The following is a 21,962-nucleotide window of genomic DNA, read 5'->3' as shown; positions in this document are numbered from 1 at the left end:
CCTCTGTTTTTTGAGAAGGTGACGGCAGCCTGGGTCTTTCTGCTCTGTGTTGTTAGTACATCTTACCCTGGATGGGGCTTGCTGTCCTAGGGGTCAACAATGTGCAGCCATCAGTTCTCTGGAAAGTGAGTCCTGCAGAGGATGACGTGCAGTCTTCCAGGAACAGTGGGGCAGGACGATGAGTGAGAAAGCTGGGCGAAGAGCCAGGAGACCTGAATTCTAGGTCCACCCTGAGAAGCTGAGTGACTTTGGGTCACTCCATTACTCTTTAGATTGCTAAATTTAGATTATTAAGATGGGAGCTTTGGAAGACAGTCAGGTGTAGTGGTAACAGACCAGGCATCTAGCTCTGACTCTACTCGGCTGTCTTCTTGGGCAAATCGCTTTCGCTATTTTGAGTCCTGGGGTTGATGCACTTATAAAATATGTTGATGAGGATAAACACAGTGCTTGTGGAAGGGCTTGCTACAATGCCTGGCACACATTAAGCCCAGGGTACATGATGCCTATGATGGTTCCTTTTCTGTATCAGATGGCCCAGGCTATGGCACCCAGTTATTTGGTCACGTACTAGTTTAGACACTGCTGTGCAAGTGTTTCATAGATGCATTAAACTGCAATTACTTTTGCACCAACCTAATAATTAACATGTACAATCAGTTAACTTTAAGGAAAGGAGATTTTCCTCGATAATGTGTGAAGGCCACACCTAATCAGTTGAAGGCCTTAAGAACAAAAACTGGGCCACGCGCGGTGGCTCACGCCTGTAGCACTTTGGGAGGCCGAGGCGGGTGAATCACGGGTCAGGAGATCGAGACCATCCTGGCTAACACGGTGAAACCCCATATCTACTAAAAATACAAAAAAATTAGCTGGGCGTGGTCGTGGGCACCTGTAGTCCCAGCTACTCGGGAGGCTGAGGCGGGAGAATGGCGTGAACCCGGGAGGCGGAGCTTGCAGTGAGCCAAGATCGTGCCACTGCCCTCCAGCCCGGGTGACAGAGCGAGACTCCGTCTCCAAAAAAAAAAAAAAAAAAAAAGAGAAGAACAAAAACTGGGCTTTCCCTGAAAAGACAGAATACTGCCTTAGGACAGTAACATAGAAACCCTGCCTCAGTTTCCAGCCTGCTGGCCTGCTCTGTGAATTTCAGACTTGCCAACTCCACAACTGTGTGAGCCAATTCCTTAAGCTCTATCAATCTATCAATACATATATCACTATCTAGCCCTACATATTGATACATATATTACTATCCATAGGATATACTATATATGTCTCCTATTGGCTCTGTGTCTCTGGAGACCCCTGAGGACTGTGATGGTAAGGCATGCTGCTTCCTGGGTCTGTCTACTGTGGGTCTTGTAATATATTGCTTAGGGTTGTTTAGTTGCAAGCAACATAAATTAATACCAAGTAGCTTACCCAAAATAAACACTGTCCCGATTCTGACCTGGTCCGGATTCCTCCTCATCATTCAATGATCCCAAGCTCTGTTGATGTCCTTCTTGGACTGCCACTCTGTTCTTGTCCCCCACATGGGCCTGAGCTGACATAGTCACTTCCTTATGGTCTGACTCCTCTTTGCAGACCCTAGTCCCTGCCTATGCACAGGTTCAAAGTTTTATTGCCCTTGTCTTGTCCAAGACACCTGCAAAAACATTCACAAACCTGCTACAGTATATTGGATCAAGGAATTATTATTATTATTATCATTTTGAGACGGAGTCTCTCTCTGTTGCCCAGGTTGGAATGCAGTGGCGCGATCTCTGCTCACTGCAAGCTCCGCCTCCTGGGTTCACACCATTCTCCCGCCTCAGGAGTAGCTGAGACTACAGGTGCCCACCACAACAACCAGCTAATTTTTTGTATTTTACTAGAGACGGGTTTTCACCGTGTTAGCCAGGATGGTCTCGATCTCCTGGCCTCGTGATCCGCCCGCCTCGGCCTCCTAAAGTGCTGGGATTACAGGCGTGAGCCACCGCGCCCAGCTGGACCGAGGAGTTCTTAAAACAATCTAAATAACTCCGAACCTTGCTGATAAAACGGGAAGCCCTGTGAACGTAAGTGACTTGGGGCCAGACAGCAGCAGCTTCCAAACCTGATTGCTCCTCTCTCTCTCCTGACTTGGGCACATTCGGCAACCCCTCCCAACCACAGGTTCCCCATGTGTAAATGGAGACAATAAAGGCTTATCTCTCATCTCTCAGGGCTCTAGAGCCCAAAGCAGTGGCCGACTTAGAATTAACTCATTAACAAACAAGTCCCCTTCCCCTTTCACAGCTGAGCCGACAGGTGCATCCAAGGCAAGAGAATGGGCGAGAGTGAAGGAGGATTCAGAAAAGTCGACATACTACTTACAGCCTTCTGCTTGCTCATCTACAGAAACAGAGCTGATGAGATCTCAGTCTCTAGCCAGTCCTCTGAGACCCTCTCTGTGTCAAAAACAATTCAGGTGTTGCTCACACAGTAAATTCACCTCTTCCAGCCTGAGAGCGCTAACCAGTGGGGAAACTGGATTTGAGAAAGGTTATCTTCCAAAGCCCCCCAGCTTCCTCTTCCGTGTATCTTTCTTCCCCAAGCCCCTCCTCTCAGCTCACTCACGTATAAGAATAGTTCATATCCTCTTTTGCTCCAATCAGGCAAAACTGGCAAGCAGGGGAGGGGATGTGAGTGAGCAGTGAGGCCTCCTATGCCAACTGAAGGGGTAGGGATGGGTGCAGATGGTAGCTTGCCCGGGTTCTGCATAAACCAAAGAAACAGCACGGATAGAAGGGCAGAGTATTAGCTGGATGGGTTTCCCTGCAGGATGCAGTGTTCAAAGAACTATCTTGGGGCCGGGTGTAGTGACTCACGCCTATAATTCCAGCACTTTGGGAGGCCAAGGTGAGTGGATAACCTGAGGTCAGGAAATCGACACCAGCTTGGCCAACATGGTGAAACCCTGTCTCTATTAAAAACACAAAAAATTAGCCAGGCATGGTGGCGCACACCTATAATCCCAGCTACGCAGGAGGCTGAGGCAGGAGAATCGCTTGAACCAGGGAGGTGGAGGTTGCAATGAGCCGAGATCGTGCCACTGCACTCCAGTCTGGGTGACAGAGTGAGACTCTGTCTCAAAACAAAAACAAACACAAAGAAGCAAACAAAACTCACAAAGAACCATCTTGACAGCAGAGAGCAGCCCTCCCAGATGACGATTCTGTCACCAAGTTTGTTCTCAGACTTCCCAGCCTCCAGAACTGTGGGGAATACATTTCTATTCTTTAAAAATTACCCAGTCTCCAGTATTCTGTTACAGCACCACAAAACAAATTGGACATACTACAAACCCAGTTTGATGTCATCTTCAAGAAAACAAAATTAGAAAAATAATCCATCACTGAGGTTAAGAAAATGAGAGAGCACAGTCAAGTTTAAGCAGGGACAAAGGATTCTAGAATTATCTCCTGTTTGTGTCTTTCTAAACCGGGGGGTTAGGGGGGCAAACTCAAGGCGCTGCAGGGCCAGGCCAGTGATGTGGATAATGGTGTGGGCTGCTGGGGATAGAGCAGGGTGCTCAATGGCAGTGGATGCCAGGCTTCGGCGTGGAGGAGACAAAAGGGAGGGGAGAGAGCAGGGGATGGGATAAACAGGAGAGCCCACGCCCAGCTGCTCCTCAATTCCAGCTGTGTGCCTGACATATGGGATTGGAGCCACAGAGTCTGATATTTCAAGAGGAGCCAACTGAAATTATCTTCCACTCACTTGAGGGCTGGGTATCTCTCATGGCATGCCAGTTTGAAGGGAGGCTGAACAGTGAGAAAAAAGAGCATGATCTTTTTAATCAGATGATATAGATTCCATCTTAATTCCACCACTTGACTAACTGTGCAATCGTGGGCCATTGTCTTCACACCCCGGGCTTTTGTTTCCTTATCTTGATAATAATAAATGCTTTATGGACTTGGTGATTAAGAGAACGAAGATAATATATTCATCAATTAATGAATATTAATGAAGCCAAGACCTAGACGCTGGGTACAGAGCTAAATGAACAGATATAACCTTTGTCCGTGCATAGCTCGCAGTGTAGGGAGGGAGGAAGACAGAAGCATAGTCCTCTCTGGGTGCAGAGTGATGGAAGACTTCTCATCACTGAGATGTGCTCCAATCAAGAAGCAGGAGTTAGCCAGTCAGGAAAGGGTGTTCCAGGTTATTTGCAAAGCTCTGATAACGAGGAAGCATATAGGATTGGAGAAACTGAATTTCTTAGCACCTGCCTGGTCTATTGTAGGTGGCTGATAAATGATAATAAATGCTTACATGCATTGGGTATCAAGCCCCATGCTAAGTGCTTTATATGCATTACTTCTCTTAATCAGTGCAACCTATGACTTACGTACTCGTGTTTTCAGTTTAATGATAAAGATATTAAAGTTCTGAAAGGTTAACAAGTAACTACCACACAGCTAGTAGTTATCGTCGTCATCATATAATGATGTTAGTCAAGTCTGCACCAGCTTAAAATTAAGCAGGAAAGATCAATAACCAATAAAGATATATTGGGGCCAAGTGTGTTAATGTGGGGATCGTGTCTGTCTTCCCAACCCTGCAACTGGAACAATGAATTTCTTTGAGTTCATGGGTCTAGGCAGTGGTGGGAGAGTGGTTGGGAATGGAAAAAAGGGAGCAGGCAGGAGGCTACAATGTGTGTACCTATGTTCCTTAAATGCAATCTCATCCACATGGCAGATTCCACCTTGAAGAAGTAAACTGTGGCAGAGGTCAGAAAACAAAGAGTATTATGAGATTAGGAACATGTGTACTGATCCTACATGTCACTGGCTGACTGAGCCTCCTACACTGGCTATTTCCTTTCATTACCACCCATGAGTTTCTCAAACTACTATAATCTGTCTTTGACTCTATGATCTGGCCAAGGTCAGCAATGTCCCCTCACTGTCAAGTCTAATAGATTTGTTCATTCTCACCTTGTTTGAATTATCTCTGCATTTGGCACTAATGACCACTCCTACTAGCCTTATCTCAAGAAGCCCATCCCATAATTCTGAAGGCATCTTTCTACTCTCTCTTGTTCTCACCAGGGTAACTGCCGTTCAGCCCACTGGATGCTGGTAACCATTTGGGACCTCTTGTGGCCCCTACTCCTTGGGCAGGGGTTGGGGAATTCCCCATGTCTGCTGTGCAAGTTTCCATGCCTGTAACAGCAGTGCCCACGCTGACTTCTTTGTGGTGTTGCAATAAATGGCGGAGGCCAATGCTGACAAGTGACAAACTATCGGGAATCGCAGAGCTGAAGGCACTGGGGCTGCTGTCAGAATGCCAGGAAAGAGCCACACTTGTCAGCTCTCAGAGCCCTGGGTTTCCACAGCCCTGTTCTGCAGCATCAAATGTCAGAGAGCCCACTGTTTAATGAAACCTGAGTCATAAGAAATCCATGTGGTTCTCATACAAGTTCTCAGGGACTCCTATGAAAGTTATATTAAAAGGGGATGGGAGGAGGTAAAGAAACCTGTGCTGGAGCGTGCATCTGTTTCAGAAATCCCAGAACAGCATTGATTTCTCCTAAGGCTTGGTGCATAGGCAATTAGAAAAACCAGCCTCCTCGCACCTCCCTTCCCCACCTCCGTGGGCCTTGATGTGTCTCCCTTCATGCTCCCCTTCACGTTGGGTCTGCATCTTCTTTGGGACTAGTTCATCCTAGGCTGTTTCGCTCATTGGTGGTGGCTGCCTGCGCATGCACCTATTAGCCCTGCCGGGCTTGAGGTCTGGGGTGAGCCTCTGTTCATGGTTACGTTTCCAGGTGCTACACAGTGCCAGGCAAACAGTAGGCGCTCAGTAAGTGTATAGGGAATGGAGGAATCTATTTGTAATTGTCCTAATGCGGTAGAGAGGATGGGACTGTGAAGAGGGCTCTTTGGAAGTCACAAAGACCTGAGTTGACATGATAGCTCTGCCATTTAAATACCTACAACCTTTGGGCAAACTTACCTTCTGTGTTTTAATATCACTTGTATAATGGGAATAAAAGCACTTATCCTTGACTAGGTTGTCATAAAAAAGACAACATTTGCCCAGGGCCTAGCACAGCACCTGCCACGAGAGAAGGCACTTATAAACAGTGTTTTTTCCTTATTTGGTCCTTTACAGATGGTCATGCACTCATATTCTGATGGATGCTCGTAAGAAGTGGATCAGCCAGTGGCGGTTAAAGACAAAGCAGAGGCCCGGGTCTGAGATGCACCATCATTTTCTTATTTCAGCTTATTCCTGGCAAGGTATGTGCGCATGAACCAGTGAGCTCGTGATGTGCGGTGAGGAGCAGCAGGGCCAGTGCAGCCACAGGTGTGATCAACCAGTGAGAGGCAAAGAAGGGCACACGTGCGTGTGGGTGCTCATGTGACTTTGGGAGACTACGAGAAGCCCTCTTGTCTCCAGCTGTCCCTCACAGCCATTTAAACTGACATCATAGTGCTAGACATAAGCGCTGCTTTTGACCAGTGCAATGGGAAATCATGTGAATGACACCGGAGGATTGAGCAGCCTACCTCAGGGTGACAACCCGTGCGCAGAGAGGAAGCAAGGAGCCATCTGTGCTGCTCACTCTGGAGGCAGACCTCAGCACAGCCCGTCCTCCTCTTGTCTCATCCCTAAACATACAAGCCAGCGAGCAGGGTTTGCTCGATTCTACGCCAGTTGTCTAGGAAATGAGTTCTTGGCAGACTGGCTTCCAGGAACTATGTGGCGACAACAGCAAGGACTTGCAAACAAGGGAGACAGGGCGGCCCACAGAGTGCCACTGTAGAATATACACGTAATACACGAGGTCACACATGGGCATGGCCTCTGAGAGCCAGAAGGGCTCCCAGGCATGAGCAAGATCTGGTGGCTCCTTAATGGATGGCGTTAAGATTTCCAGAGGGAGAACCTGTCAGTCAGAGAGGGGCAGGTGAGGAAGAGAAGCTAAGAAGCTTTTGGGGCAAATTTTACAAATAACCAGTAATAACAATTGCCACAGTTTACTGAGCACTTGACCATGTGCAAGGCTCTGGGCTAGAGACTCTGTCTTCATCATCTCAGGTAACGCTCAACATTCCTCTCTAATTACCCCACTGTCCTGATGTTTACTGTTACTAATAACAGCTAAACACTGTAGAACACTTGCTATGTGCTGGCATAGAGTTAAACCCTGGCTGGGGATCACGGAGGCCTGGCACTAAGGAGGGCAGCTGTGCGGCACACTGCCCGGATTCAGAGACCACCTTCGTGGACACTCACCAGCTCATACTCTTGAACACATTCCATCTTTGTGCCACAGTTTTCTCCTCTGTGAACTGCGGACTGTATTAGTTCCTGTGCTGTGTGACTTTTAAGAACTACATGGATTATCTGGTGCAAAGATTAAAACAGTTCCCTAGTGGATAGGATACGCTTGGCAAATGCAAGCCACGATGACGGTCGTGGCCATGATGATGAAGAGAAGATGGGCCTATCGGGCAACTGGATCAATAAACAGGCTAAGCATAGAACACCTATGGATAAGCCTAAGATGAGCCAGTTATCCTTTTTCTTTTTCCTTTTTTTTTTTTGAGATGGAGTTTCTCTCTTGTTGTCCAGGCTGGAGTACAATGGCGCAATCTCGGCTCACCGCAATCTCTACCTCCCGGGTTCAAGCAATTTTCCCGCCTCAGCCTCCTGAGTAGCTGGGATTACAAGCATGCGCCACCATGTACAGCTAATTTTTGTGTTTTTAGTTGAGACGGGGTTTCTCCATGTTGGTCAGGCTGGTCTTGAACTCCCGACCTCAGGTGATCTGCCCACCTTGGCCTCCCTAAGTGCTGGGAGTGTGCCCAGCCCACCACTTATCCTTTTAGTACTGCTGTGCCCATGGGCATGTTACTTAGCCTGAACATCCTCATTTGTAAGATGAATTGCGGTGAACTTTAATGGTAAAACACAGGTGAAAGGGCTCGTAACAGTGCTTGGCGCATAGTAAGTGCTCAATAAATGTTAAATGTTATAGATACAGCAGAGTTAAAATAACGAATGAGCCCAAGGAAATGTCACCTGGTAATGTCTCCGGGCAGGCAGCCAGTCAGCTTCGCCTGGTCCCACCCCTACCTGGCTTTGTTCACATGTCTGCACTCATTCAACAAGTATTTATAGAACAGCCATGATGTGCCAGGGAAAATGTAAGGGGGTAGGTGGTTAGATGTCAAGCTGGGCAGAAAAGAATCAAACAGAAAGCTGGCATTCCTACACAGTGTCAGAATATAGTCTCTACCCAGTGTGGCACATCTGTCCTCCAGAAGGGTGCCGGGTGCAGTGGCTCACGCCTGTAATTCCAGTACTTTGAGAGGCAGAGGTGGGCGGATCACTTGAGGTCAGGAGTTCGAGACCAGCCTGGCCAACATGGCAAAACCCCATCTCTAATAAAAAATACAAAAAAATTAGCCAAGTGTGGTGGCATGTGCCTGTAATCCCAGCTACTTGGGAGGCTGAGGCAGGACAACTGCTTGAAACCGGGGGGCGGAGATTGCAGTGAGCCAAGATCACGCTATTGCACTCCAGCCTAGGCGGCATAAAACTCTGTCTCAAAAAAAAAAAAAAAAAAAAAAAAGAAGGGTTTGTCCCCAAGAAGGCAAAGGCAGTGAGGACAGTAGAGATACTTTACATTTTGGGCATGGATTAAAGATGAGGATTCCTCACGCCTGTAATCCCAGCACTTTGGGAGGCCAAGGCGGGCGGATCACCTGAGGTCAGGAGTTGGAGACCAGCCTGGCCAACACGGTGAAACCCCGTCTCTACTAAGAATACAAAAATTAGCCGGGCGTGGTGGCAGGTGCCTGTAATCCCAGCTACTCAGGAGGCTGAGGCAGGAGAATCTCTTGAACCTGGGAGGCAGAGGTTGCAGTGACCGAGATCGTGCCATTGCACTCCAGCCTGGGGACAAGGGCGAGACTTCATCTCAAAAAAAAAAAAGATGAGGATTCTGCAGGGTCAGTGAAAGGGGTCGGAAACCTGTGCCAGTCTCATGAATGTGGAAAGTCTCAGCAGAGTGAAGCTGTCCAGGTCTTGGAAATGCCACGATGTCTCAGGCCCTTCTCTCCCCTCATTTAGAGACCTTCAGTGTGCACCCACGTCGGGTCATTCGCTTGTTAGTTTAAGCTCCTGTATCTCTCAGCCTTGTATCTGTGTGGATGCCAATGCTAGCAATGGCACATACAGTTGCAATGACCACCAGGGTGCAAACCTCTGAGGGCCAGAACTTAGTCTTCCCTGTTTACTGTTCTAGCCCCAGCACCTGAAACAGTGCCTGGTCACGCAGACACATGGAACAAAGAATGTTTCGGACATTCCTGGGTGCTTTCCAAATACTATTAGCTCTAATCTTCTCAGTTCCTTAAGAACTGGGGAAGAGGAAAAAGCAGTATGATTCCCATTTCACAGATAAAGCAAGTTAGAGAGGTTAAGTGCATTTCCCAACGTTAAATACATTCTAAATAAAGAGTACTCAGCATCAGTCAGTCATGGTGGTTCACGCCTGTAATCCCAGGGCTGTGGGAGGCTGAGGCAGGAGGATTGCTTGAGCCCAGGAGTTTGAGACTAGCCTGGACAATATGGTCTGGGTTATGTTTATTTTTCTAAAAGGAAATTTAAAAATTAGCTGAGCATGGTGGTATACACCTGTAGTCCCAGCTACTTGGGAGGCTGAGGCAGGAAGATTGCTTGAGCCCAGGAGTTTGAGGCTGCAGTAAGCTATGATTGCACCACTGCACTCCAGCCTGGGTGACAGAGGAAGACCCTGTGTCTAAAAAGAAGTAGAGAAGGAAAGGAAAGGAAAAAGGAAAGATGGAAAGAAAGAGAAAAGGAAAGAGAGAGAGAGAGGCCGGAAGCAGTGGCTCGTGCCTGTAATCCCAGAACTTTGGGAGGCCTGGGAGGGCGGATCACTTGAGCCCAGGAGTTCAAGACCAGCCTGGGTAACACAGCGAAACTCTGTCTCTACAAATGGTTAAAAAAAAAAAAAAATTGGCCGGGAGTGATGGCGCATGGCTATAATCCCAGCTACTGGGGAGACTAAAGTGGGAGAATCACTGGAGCCGGGGGAGGTTGAGGCTGCAGTGAGCCATGATTGCACCATTACACTCCAGCCTGAGCAACAGAGAGAGAGAGAGAGAGAGAGAGAGAAGAAGAAGAAGAAGAAGAAGAAGAAGAAGAAGAAGAAGAAGAAGCATGGAAAGAAAGGAAGAAAAGAGAGAAAATGAGAAAAGAGCCGGGCGCGGTGGCTCAAGCCTGTAATGCCAGCACTTTGGGAGGCCGAGACGGGCGGATCACGAGGTCAGGAGATCGAGACCATCCTGGCTAACACGGTGAAACCCCGTCTCTACTAAAAAATACACAAAATTAGCCGGCGCGGTGGCGGGCGCCTGTAGTCCCAGCTACTCGGGAGGCTGAGGCAGGAGAATGGCGTGAAACCGGGAGGCGGAGCTTGCAGTGAGCTGAGATCCGGCCACTGCACTCCAGCCTGGGCGACAGAGCGAGATTCCGTCTCAAAAAAAAAAAAAAACAAAAAAAAAAAGAGAAAATGAGAAAAGAGAGAAAGGGAAAGAAAGAGAGAGAGAGAGAGAGAAAGAAAGGAAGGGAAGGAAAGGTGTGGAGGGGAGGGGAAAGAGGGAAGGGAAAGGGGAGGGAGAGTCCTCTGCACTGAAATGCAGGTCTGAATGACCCCCAGGGACAGCAACGTCACCTACAATGCAGTATACTGCCTGGCACATAGTAGATACTCACTACATAGTTTTTGAAAGAATGAGTATCAATATATAGTTTCTCATTTTCAGAAAGAGAAAAAACGTAGATGGTCACATGAAGCTACCCAGGCTGCACAGGAGGTGGCAGAGTTTGCAATGGCAGGGGTTGGGTTGGAGCAGGGGCCTAGCACAGAGGTCCAATCAGAAGCCCAATACTGAATAGGCCAAGGGGCAGAAAATGAACTCCTGCTGGGCACCCACCATAACCCCACAGGAGGCTATGATTAGCTCCTATGTTAATTGAGGAAGTGAAAGAATGGGGAGATGAAGCAAGCAGCCCCAAGTCACACACTTGATTACTGTTGTGGAACCTGGCTTCAAAGGCAAGCCTGCGCAACTTGTGTCATGCCCCGCTGACTTTCACCTGACATTTCTGAGATCAAGAGTGAAAGCTGGACATCCAGGAGCTCATTCTTTAGAAAAAGTAGGTGACGGGGCTGGAAGGAGATTTTAGTGAAACTCTGCAGCTGTTGTCCATGCATACAGCTGATTCCATTATTTTCCGATTGATCTGTTTGTTATGGCTGTACTATTAGCTTGTTGCTAAGCAACTGCTCAAAGAGCTAAGATGCTGAACTTTTTTTGGTAACCAAGTAGAACCCCAAAAAGGGTGATATAAATAAGTGTTTGGGGGTACAAGCTGAGGGCTGCCGGTCAGCCTGCTCTGGTACCCTGGAGGTTTGGGAGTAACCTGGCCCCTTCAACAGAGTGAGCAGGCTGGCATGGAGGAAAGCTGCTTTCTTCCTCCTCTAATGCTAACATTTAACCTCTCTGGGGCCTCAGTTTGGTCACCCGTAATGGTGGTTACCTTAAAGAGCAATGTGAAGAACAGAGGTAATGACAGAGTGCAGCTAGCAGGGTTTCTGGTGCATGGTAAGGGTTCAATAACTTGTAACGGTCATCATTTTTCATAATTAAAAATGTATTTTTTTGAGATAGGGTGTTGCCCTGCTGTTCAGGATGGAGTGCAGTGGCACAATCATGGCTCATTCTATCTTCCATTGCCTGGGCTCAGGCGATCCTCCTGTCTCAACCTCCCGACTAGCTGAAACCACAGGCGTGCTCCACAATGCTTGGCAATTATTTTATTTTATTTTTTGAGATGGAGTCTCACTCTGTTGCCAGGCTGGAGTGCAGTGGTGTGATCTCGGCTCACTGCAACCTTCACCTTCTGGGTTCAAGCGATTCCCCTGCCTCAGCCTCCTGAGTAGCTGGGAATACAGGTGTGTACCACCATGCCTGGCTAATTTTTGGTATTTTAGTAGAGACGGGGTTTCACCATGTTGACCAGGATGGTCTCGATCTTCTGACCTCGTGATCCACCTGCCTCAGCCTCCCAAAGTGCTGGGATTACAGGTCTGAGTCACGGTGCCCTGCCAATTTTTAAAATTTTTCATAGATATGGGGTCTCACTATATTGCTCAGGCTGGTCTCAAATTCCTGGGCTCAAGCGATCCTCCCGCCTCAGCCTCCTAAAATGCTGGGTTACAGGTGTCAGCCACTGCACCTGGCCAATATTAACATCTTGACAGAGCTTGGGTAGAGCATTCTGTGGGAGATCAGTGCTGAGGAAGTCAGTTTCTAGAAGGGTCTGGGGGCTTCGTTGGAGTCCTCAGCTGCCACAGCAAACAGCACCCTTAACCTCAGCTCACACCAGTGAAGCTATGGTGTGTACAAGGGGCATCTACTGGTAACGTCTGGATCAGAAACGAATCTGTCTACTCACCTGAAAAAATGTCCCTGAAACCAAGGGTAAGTTGATGTGATTACTTCATATGAAAAGAACAGTGCCTGCTTATTTGGGGCTTCGAAGAGAATCACATTCCTTATTGATTCTTATAAATACTCTGGTGGCCTCGGAATTGTCTAGGTCATGTCAGAGGTTACACTCTGGTCATTTGGGGTGGGGTTGTGAGGGGTCAAGGCAGCCTGAAGACACATTTGGTCGGCCTCAACAGCATTGGAAACAATTTTTTGCTCCAAATCATCATCCAAAAACAATTTTTGAAAATTAGCTGCCAACATTAAAGAAAACATTTTATATGAAAATCCAGATTCCCAACTCCTCTTGAAAAATATGAATACCCAGTAACCTTCCCTGCCTCCCTAAAGCAATAATTATACAATTGTGTGGAGAGATGACTGGCTCCTTGAGACCACGGCTCCGGTCTCTCTATTGAATTGTACTCGGCATTCTTGGGAAAAGTCTGGGAAGAAGGTAATAAAGTTTTAAAACCAATTTGCAATATTTCAAAACCCCTGAGGGGAACCACATACCTTCTTGTGACAAGGTGGCTAAGGCCAACTACCACCTCAAGTGACTCTGCATTAAGCAAATGCTAAGTAGAAGGGCACACGAGCTACCTCACATCAAGTAGGGCTTGCATTAGCAGTGAACAATGTCTTTAATTAATAAAAACATAGAAAGAAAAAGAAAAAAAAAACCCAGCCTGTTCATACGTATTGTTTTTTAAAACATGATGCCCACGAGGTCAAATAATTCAACAGTCCTTGCACAGGGAGAATAGAGACCACAGACTCATATGGGGCCAGCTCACTTTCAATTGGTTGGAGTGAAGGAAGAGTCCCAGAGGGGTGGAGGGTGGGCAGGGGTCCAATCCTGAAGCCTCTTTTCTTGGTCTAGGGTGGCACTCACTCCCATCATCTATCTGTTCCCTTGGGAGCCTGTCATCCCGCAAGCTGCCCAAGTTTCAGAATCTGCAGGGATCAGAGGCTGCGAGCCCCATCTGGCCACATGGGGGCACCCTGGCTCCACACACTGGATTCCAAGATCCAGCAGGCACTGGCACAGGTGCTGGGGCTGGAGGGAGAGCGCCCTTTCTGCAGCCTGGCGGTTCAAGGGTTAAGGCTTATGGTGCTGGGTACCACAGCACCTTCCATCCCTGACTCAGGGTCATGCTGCCTAGGGGTAGCTCACGTTACTGTTTTTAACAGAGTCTGGTAGGGACTCCTCCCGCCCTGGGGGAGGGATTGACACTAGGAAACCCGAAGATGTCCCTGGAAGGACACGGACTCAGAAGCCGGAGACAGAGCACAGGCTGCCTAACTTTGCTCCAGAGAGCGCAGGGCACGGAGGGTACGCAGACTAAACCGATGCTTTGGCTTCTCTACAGAAGGTTTAAAGACTCCTAGAAGCTCTTTTAAGAGAGAAAGAGACAGAGGCAGTAAGAGAAAGATACTAAGAGACAGAGAGGCAGAGTCAGAGGGAGGGAGGGAGAGCAAGAGAACAAGAGAGAAAGAAATCAGACCCCGTCTGGTTTGGGACAAATAGAAACCCCAGCGCAGGCCAACAATGTGCAGCAGCGTGACCGGCAGACCTGGGGCTGCAGATGCTGGTTCACACCCTGGCGTAAGCTCTCTGGACTTGAACTGTTATTTTGCTTCTCTGAGCCCCACTCTTCCTCCCTGTAGAATGCAGGTAGCTATACCTGCCTCTGGGGCTCGATGTGTAGAACCAATGGGATGATATATGCAAATCACCTCTCATGGTACCTGGATCTAGGCAGGCACTCACTCAGTATAGGCCTCATTCATGCTGACCAATGGCAGTAAATAAAGGATTTTTTTTTTTAATGTCATTGGACCATGATCCCGTGTAACTTTAGTTTTCTCATGTGAAATGGGACCTTTGGGCCACGTGACTTCCAAGGTTCCTATCAGTCGTAATTGTGTACTCTTCTACAATAAACGCACTCTTCACACAGCCATCCATCTAAGCCTTCCATTAGCCGAGTGCTTTCTCCAGCTGCTGACACCCTGTCCCACGAGGTCGGGGGAGCTGGAAAGGGACACTGCAGATTCACAGAAGCAGTCGTGATGGTCCTTACGTACTTGGCTCTGCCGTCAGACTGGCTGTTTTGACCCCAGCATCTCTTTACTAGATGAGTAACCCTGGGTCAGCGGCTCCTGGTCTCGGTCCCACAGTTCCCCGTTTAGAAAAGGAAGGTCATATTACCACCCATGGCAGGGGCTCTGGGGGAGGAAATGAGATCCTATCTGTGAAGCACTCAGAACAGTGCCTGGCACGCAGCAAACACTTCCGTAAGCACTAGGCATCATCATCACTTAGATTTGTTTAAAAGGCTGGGCAATAATCTTTCTTGGGTTACATGAAGGTTGTCTGGTCTAAAACCGGAAGAAGGAGGGTATGTTTTCTTTATTATTATGATTATTATTTGAGACGGAGTCTTGCTCTGTCGCCAGGCTGGAGTGCAGTGGAGCGATCTCGGCTCACTGCAACCTCCGACTCCCTGGTTCAAGTGATTCTCCTACCTCAGCTTCCCAAGTAGCTGGGATTACAGGCTCGTGCCACCACGCTCAGCTAATTTTTTTGGTATTTTTAGAAGAGAGGGGGTTTCGCCATGTTGGCCAGGATGGTCTTGAACTCCTGACCTTGTGATCCACCTGCCTCAGCCTCCCAAAGTGCTGGGATTACAGGCGTGAGCCATCGCGCCCGCCTGAGGAGGGTATGTTTTCATAGATGCTACAGAAAAAGCAACAGACTGGCAGACAAAAAGAGATGTTCCCTGGACCAAGCTCTGCCATCAGCATTTCCTTCTGCAAACTCAGGTTGCAATCTGTTCACTGAGAACTCTATTGCTGGGTGGCTGTGGGCAGTTCCCCTCTGCTTTCTGGGTCTCTGCTGCCCCATCTGGAAAAGAAAGCTGTTGGACTAGATGATGACCCTAAGGGCCTTCTGGTCCTCGCACTGCATGGCCCTATGTGCCTTCTGGCCCGATGGCCAGGCCCCTGCAGGTCCTTACCTGAGGTACTCATAGAGCCCATACATGGGCAGGAAGTCAATGTCAGACAGGAACATGTAGGGAGTGCTGATGTGCTTCATGGCCACGTTGCGCAGCAGGTTCACAGGGTAGAACTGGCCCTCCTTGTACACGATGTGGTAGCCCACGTTGTGGCGGCTCATAAGCACCTCGGAGCCCTGAGCGTAGCGGAGGAACTGCTGGGCCTCGGCGTCTGACAGGTAGAGGGCCAGGCTGATGGGCCCCTCCCAGTGCTTGCAGATGGCCTCCAGCATCTGGAGCCTGGAAGAGACAGGGAAGGTGAGCCGCAGGACCTGGGCCATCCATGCATCATCCGCCCGGCCTGTCGTGGGGCTCTGCCTCCAGTGATGCTGGATCAACCAGCTGTGGATCAAATCCCTGCTTTCAATGTGACTCATTCAGTTCCTTTACCTATAAAACAGGCATCAACACACTTACCTTGCTGGTTCTCGTCCTTCCCTGCTTCCAACTGAACATGTGATATCAAGTCGTATCCCACTATAAGCCTCGGACTCCTCATTTCAAAGCCGGGTGGTGAGTATATTAAATGATCTGAAGACCCCCTTCCATCCGCAAAGTCCTACACTTGTCTCTCTGAAAACGTGTAAAACAGCTCTGCTGATCTCCTAAGACAGTGACCAGCCAGAGAGGGCTTAGACAAACTAAGAGGCCACTAAGTTACAGGAATGGTAAAATAAACAGTAAACGCAAGAGCAACAACAACTATAATAGAAGACGTGCTGCGATGTGCCAGGAGCTTCCCAGAATTCTCTCAACAACCCCAGCACTAGCTGTCATTCTCCCCATTTTCCTGATGGAGGAATGGAGGTGCCATAGGTTCAGTCGGCTCTGCCTCTTGCACTGAGAGGCTAGACATATGGAGACAGGTGCCCTGATGGGACCCTGGAGTCAGTGAGAAAAACATAACACTAAAAAAGGGAATAGAAAAACATGTGAATGTTGAAAACAAAAGTCTACCTGGGGTGATGCCGTCATCACTGTCTTCAGAGCCCTTACCACCCCAGGGTGCCAGTCAACTTTGCAAGGCTACCTCAGAGATGCTGAGCCAGGGAGAGGGGGAAAAACAGAGCCCAGTGAAAAAAAAATACAAAAAAAAAAGGGCGGGGGGTGGTTTGCAACAGAGAGGGTTCTGCAAAAATGTTTGAAGATAAATCTATAAAGATATTTTCTTTCAAAGGCGTTAGAAGTGTCTGGTACATAAAATCTATGGCTAAGCAACAGCAAAAGCCTACCTGAATTGTTTTTCCTTACCCAGCAAGAGGTACATAATCAGCAGTCTCCTGGTCAGAATGCCCACTTTATTCGGACCATTACCAGGAAATCGACTGCATGCATTTCTATGCTTCTAAACAAAAGGAAATGGGCACACCTATCTTTTTTCAATGGCCTTTTTGATGACTTCCAGAGTTTTCTCTCAGTAATTCTGTGAATTGGCACTGCCTAGATTAGCTTTCTCGTTCAATCGGGAGGGTTAAGATATTCACCAGTGCAAAATGCTCTCCATTTCTCATCCATTATAATGCTTGCTAACCAAATTGACCAGAGCCATTTCTTACAAAGGCACCGCATTCTCCATGACGCCTAATGGCACTGAACTTTGTGCCAGGCTTCTGCTGCGGGGGCCTGCCCTCTCCTGGGCTCTGAGGATCTGCAATTTTGAATTATGCCTCCTGCACCTGTTTCACCTTCTGCAAATGTGGGGGACTCTGCGCTTCACGAGAGGCCATTTGTACAAATCCTCTGAGAACTGGAGAGCAAAAGGCAAGAATAATTTCCAGCATGTAGACATGAGACCTGCTGAAGGAAGTGGGTGGGAGGAGGGAGGTTTGGCTGGGCATGAAGAGAGGATCACCTCTTGGGATTCTCCCACTAGCTTGGTTTTTGCCTCTGTGTCTCAGTTTTCCAAGAAAGGAACCCCTCCCCTGCCCCGTGACCTGCCACAGTCCCTCTCCTAAGCTCAGTCAAGAGTTTAGAGTAAGAACACAGAGGCCAGGCGTGGTGGCTCACGCCTATAATCCCAGCACTTTTGGAGGCCAAGGCGGGCGGATTGTTTGAGGTCAGGAATTCAAGACCAGCCTGACCGACATGGTGAAACTCCATCTCTACTAAAAATACAAAAATGTTAGCCAGGCGTGGTAGCGCACACCTGTAGTCCCAGCTACTTGGGAGGCTGAGGCAGGAGAATCGCTTGAACCCGGGGGGGCGGAGGTTTCAGTGAGCTGAGATTGCACCATTGCACTCCAGAGTGAGACTGTCTCAAAAAAAAAAAAAAAAAAAAAAGAGAAAAAATACTCAAGGTTCTCAGAAGAAAGGTGCTGTGCACGTGAAAAATAAGTCGAGCTTTAGAGATAACGCAGCTGGATGTTGTCCTGTGGAACCTCCACAAGTGAGACAGAATGGTGACACAACGCACTGCTGTTTCTATGTCCCCCAGCCCCAATCTCTCCAATCTTTAGTCCCTTAGAACCAACCTTCCTGCCAGGACCTGAACAACCGTGACAAACCGAGCTTTCTATAATGATGGTAATATTTAAGGTGTGATCATGATCTCAGTCATCTCTCCCTTTACCTGCTGTTTGCCATGTCTTTGCCACACTGTGGCTATCACATTTAATCCTCATAGTAACTATAACATTGAGATTCTTATCACCATCTTACAGGCAAGGAAGCTTAAGGGGATGAAATAACTTCTTTCAAGTCACCCAGTCACAAAGTGAAGGACCTAGATTCACATTGGGGTCTACCTAACCCCAAAGCCCGGATCCAAGTCATTATTTAATACGGATTGGAGTTAGGCTGAGAACAAAGTTCCCAAATACCTTTGCTTCATTGCCTGTTTCCCCAAGTAAGAGCATGTTCTTCTCCCGGTGTCAGTGCCTCCCTACTCCTTCCCCTCCTCAGTCCCTCTTGGTATCTGTCTCAAAGTTTCACAGTCCCCTCGGCTCTCTTCTTAGGTTCTATTTCTGCATCTCAAACACGTCTTCACCTAATACAAATTTGTTATTTCCAATGCATCAGATATACGACACAGACAAGGTACCTAGGCACCTGCATTTCAGGAGCTTTTATTCTAGTGGGGAAAAAAGACAAATCAACAAACCAGTGGTTTGATTAGGGAGGTGATTAGGTTATGAAGGTGGAGCTCTCATGAGTGAGGTTCATACCCCTTTTCTTTTCCTTTTTTTTTTTTTTTTGAGACTGAGTCTCACTCTGTTGCCCAGGCTGGCGTACAGTGCTGCGATCTTGGCTCACTGCAACCTCCACCTCCCAGGTTCTCTCCCCTCGTCTGTTCCCTAAGGGTTGTCCCAGTGCAGTTCTTGCTGATGCCAAGCTCTGTGGCCAGACTTTCTTTTGCTGGATGAGTCCATGGAACAGCTGACCCTAAACCCAGAAGGCCTGTCTCTGTCCCATGCTGGTTCCCACCTCCCCATGGAGACCACCACTGCTTCACCTAGGGAGGGGCGGGCAAAGGCTCAGAAATGTCTGGCAGATCTAGAAACAGGCGGGGGCTACTCCATAGAGTCCCACTAAGGCTGGAAGCCTCACACAGTCTCTGTAGTCATAAAGGAGCAGGTAGGGAGATGGCCGGGTCAGAAACCCAGAAGACCAGGGCTGGAAGGAATTCTAGAGCATCGCCAGGACCAAGCAGCCCAGGCCGTGACCACTCAGTGTCTGCTGGGATAGGGAACTCACGCCCACCAGGGCAGACCATTCTAATCCGGTGCACGGCCCGTGAGGCAGGCTGCGCAGCATATCACACAGCGTGCAGCTGTAGGTTTTGGGGTCAGACAGACCTGGAGTTGTCCTCTGAGCTGTGTCAGTATTCCTGAGCAAGTGACAGTTCTTTGGGCTTCAATTTCCACATATGTATTTTGGGGATAATAATGCCTTTGGAAGATTACAAAATAGCTATAAATCATCCCTCTCCCTCTGTCCATACCCTCTGGAAATAATCTCCCACGTGAATTCTGGCCACATGACTTGCTTTGGTCCATGGGCTGTTAGCAAGCACGACATGAGCAGAGATGAGATAAAGGGCTTGTGCCTGCTGCCACGTGAACTAGCCCTACACCACCTTGCCCTGGTGTAACCCTGGTCTCTGCTGATAGCCAGACGACCCCCCAAAAAGCTACCTAGTTTACGGCAGACACACGAATGAGCCCAGCAGAGTCTAGCCCACACTGCCAATCAAAGAATCACAAGCTCACTCCAGTTCTTGTACTAAGCTGCTAAGACTCAGGGCAGTTTGTGAAGCAGTAACATCTAGTTGGATTTGAGGATTAAATGAGATAATGGTACAAAGTGTCTGGTGCAAAGCTAGATATACAGCAGGTACTCCATATACGATAGCTGTTATTTCCTCCTTAGGTTCTATTTCTGCCTCTGAAACATGTCTTCACCTAATACAAATTTGTTATTTCCAATGCATCAGGTATACGATACAGACAACGGGCCTAGGCACCTGCATTTCAGGAGCTTTTATTCTAGTGGGGAAAAAAGACAATCAACAAACCAGAGGTTTGAATAGCGGGGTGATTAGGTCATGAGGGTGGAACTCTCTTGAATGAGATTCGTGCCCCCCCGACTTTTGTTTTTTGAGACTGAGTCTCACTCTGTTGCCCAGGATGGGGTGCAGTATTGCGATTTTGGCTGACTGCAACCTCCACCTCCCAGGTTCAAGTGATTTTTCTGTCTCAGCCTCCCGAGTAGCTGGGATTACAGGTGTGCGCCACCATGCCTGGCTAATTTTTATATTTTTAGTAGAGACGGGATTTCGCCGTGTTGGTCAGGCTGGTCTCGAACTCCTGACCTCAGGTGATCTGCCTGCCTTGGCCTCCCAAAGTGATGGGATTACAGGCATGAGCCACCGCACCCAGCCTTCATGCCCTTTCAAGAGGCCCAGGGAGCTAGCTGGCTCCTTCCACCACGTGAGGACACAGTGATGAGGGACTCTCTGTGAACCAGGAAGTGCATCCTCACCAGACACCAAATCGACCAAAGCCTTGATCTTAGACTTCCAGCCTCCAGCACTGTGATAAATACATTTCCAGTGTTTATACACCAAATAATTTATGGCATTTTGTTACAGCAGATAATGAGAAGGATCTGGCATTGTGAAAAGTCTGGGGGGAAAGCTTTCCAAGAAGAGGGGATGGCCCTTGGGGTAACAATGGGCTCAGCATGTTCAAGCTGGAAGAGACGGGACCAGTGTGGGTGCAGCACAGGACAGTGAGGGGCAGAGGTGAGATGAAGGCATCAGGGGTTGTACAGATGCCAGGCTGGATGGGCCTTGAAGACTACAGCAGGCAGGTGGGACACCTTTCCATGTGTAACAAGAAGTCATCTGAGGGTTTCAATGACGTGACCCGATTTACATTTTTAAAATATCACTCTGCCTGTTACACGGAGAAAAAATTACCTTTCACTCTCTAGAACGTCAGTGCTTTCAAATGTAAGCTTGTTTAAGATCACCTGGGGGGCTTATTAAAACCCCCATTTCCAGGCCCCACCCAAGAGATTCTGGTTCAGGAGGTCTGAGGTGGGGCCTGAGAATCTGTATCTCTGACAAGCTCCTGTGCAATGCTGTGTTGCTGGTCCCAGGAGCAGGCTTGAAGCAACACTGTTCTAAAGAGTGGGGCCCTGTGAGCCCAGCGAATTCTCTCTCCTTTACTAACAGAGAGCAGAGAAGTGCCCCGTCATTCCCATGAGGCCCCGCAACTGTAGTCAACACTTAACATCTTTGTCGAAGACACACTAAAGAACCAGGCTCTCCCTGGACAGGTGTCAGAAGACAGGTGACCCCCTCGTGATCAGCTCCCTCCGTCCCTTCGCCACTGGTGTCTTCCGCTGGGACGGGAGGGAAGGGTGCTGAGCTGCTGAAGGATAAGCAGATCTCCCGGCTTCACGGCCACGGTTGCAACGTTCACTCTTTCTGAACGGAATTCCAGAGGGAGCTGGGCATGGGAGCGCGAAGGCCAGCTCTCCTAATTCGTTGTGGCATTCACGTAGGGCCTACTTCTGACTCGAAGGTTTACAAACACATCTGAAACGGTTCTTAAATTAAAAATCAATCCAACAGGCACCAGTCAGCGTGCTGCATTGTAATCGGATGTGTTGACAGAGTGGAAGTGGCTGCGGGAATTTCTACCATTCTTCATCAGCCTGCAGTGCCACTTTATCATTTTTAATTGCGGCCCGCTAAGCACCTCTCATTAGGGCTTGGAATCCCTTGGGTTCTCTTGAGATATTGTCCTGATGGCGATACATGTCACAGTACAGGAGTGGGTATCGTGTGTCTGCTACACTTGGGCTGTCCAGGCTTTGAAGGGAA

At 48.5% G+C, this 21,962-nt stretch overlaps 1 protein-coding gene and 2 long non-coding RNA genes across 30 annotated transcripts in view; 2 read left to right on the top strand and 1 right to left on the bottom strand.

Moving 5' to 3' along the window:
* The window catches only part of LARGE1 (LARGE xylosyl- and glucuronyltransferase 1), a 634,395-nt gene that overhangs the window by 15,080 nt on the left and 597,353 nt on the right, over window positions 1-21,962 (bottom strand). For all 28 annotated transcript variants that reach the window (XM_015150011.3, XM_077948921.1, XM_077948914.1 and 25 more), the window contains 1 exon segment: window positions 15,593-15,871. In XM_015150011.3, the coding sequence (XP_015005497.1) occupies window positions 15,593-15,871 (279 nt within the window).
* The window catches only part of LOC144331777 (uncharacterized), a 123,861-nt gene that overhangs the window by 100,594 nt on the left and 1,305 nt on the right, over window positions 1-21,962 (top strand). The gene's annotated exons all lie outside the window — the stretch shown is intronic.
* Window positions 11,866-15,027, top strand: LOC144331775 (uncharacterized). The gene is made up of 2 exons (XR_013399197.1): window positions 11,866-12,149; window positions 12,277-15,027. It is a non-coding gene; the product is annotated as an uncharacterized LOC144331775 (long non-coding RNA).

Source organism: Macaca mulatta, chromosome 10, assembly GCF_049350105.2.
Source record: "Macaca mulatta isolate MMU2019108-1 chromosome 10, T2T-MMU8v2.0, whole genome shotgun sequence".
NCBI classification, from domain to species: domain Eukaryota; kingdom Metazoa; phylum Chordata; class Mammalia; order Primates; family Cercopithecidae; genus Macaca; species Macaca mulatta.
Note: the sequence above shows the minus strand (reverse complement) of the source record. Positions and strands in the feature narration are given on the sequence as shown.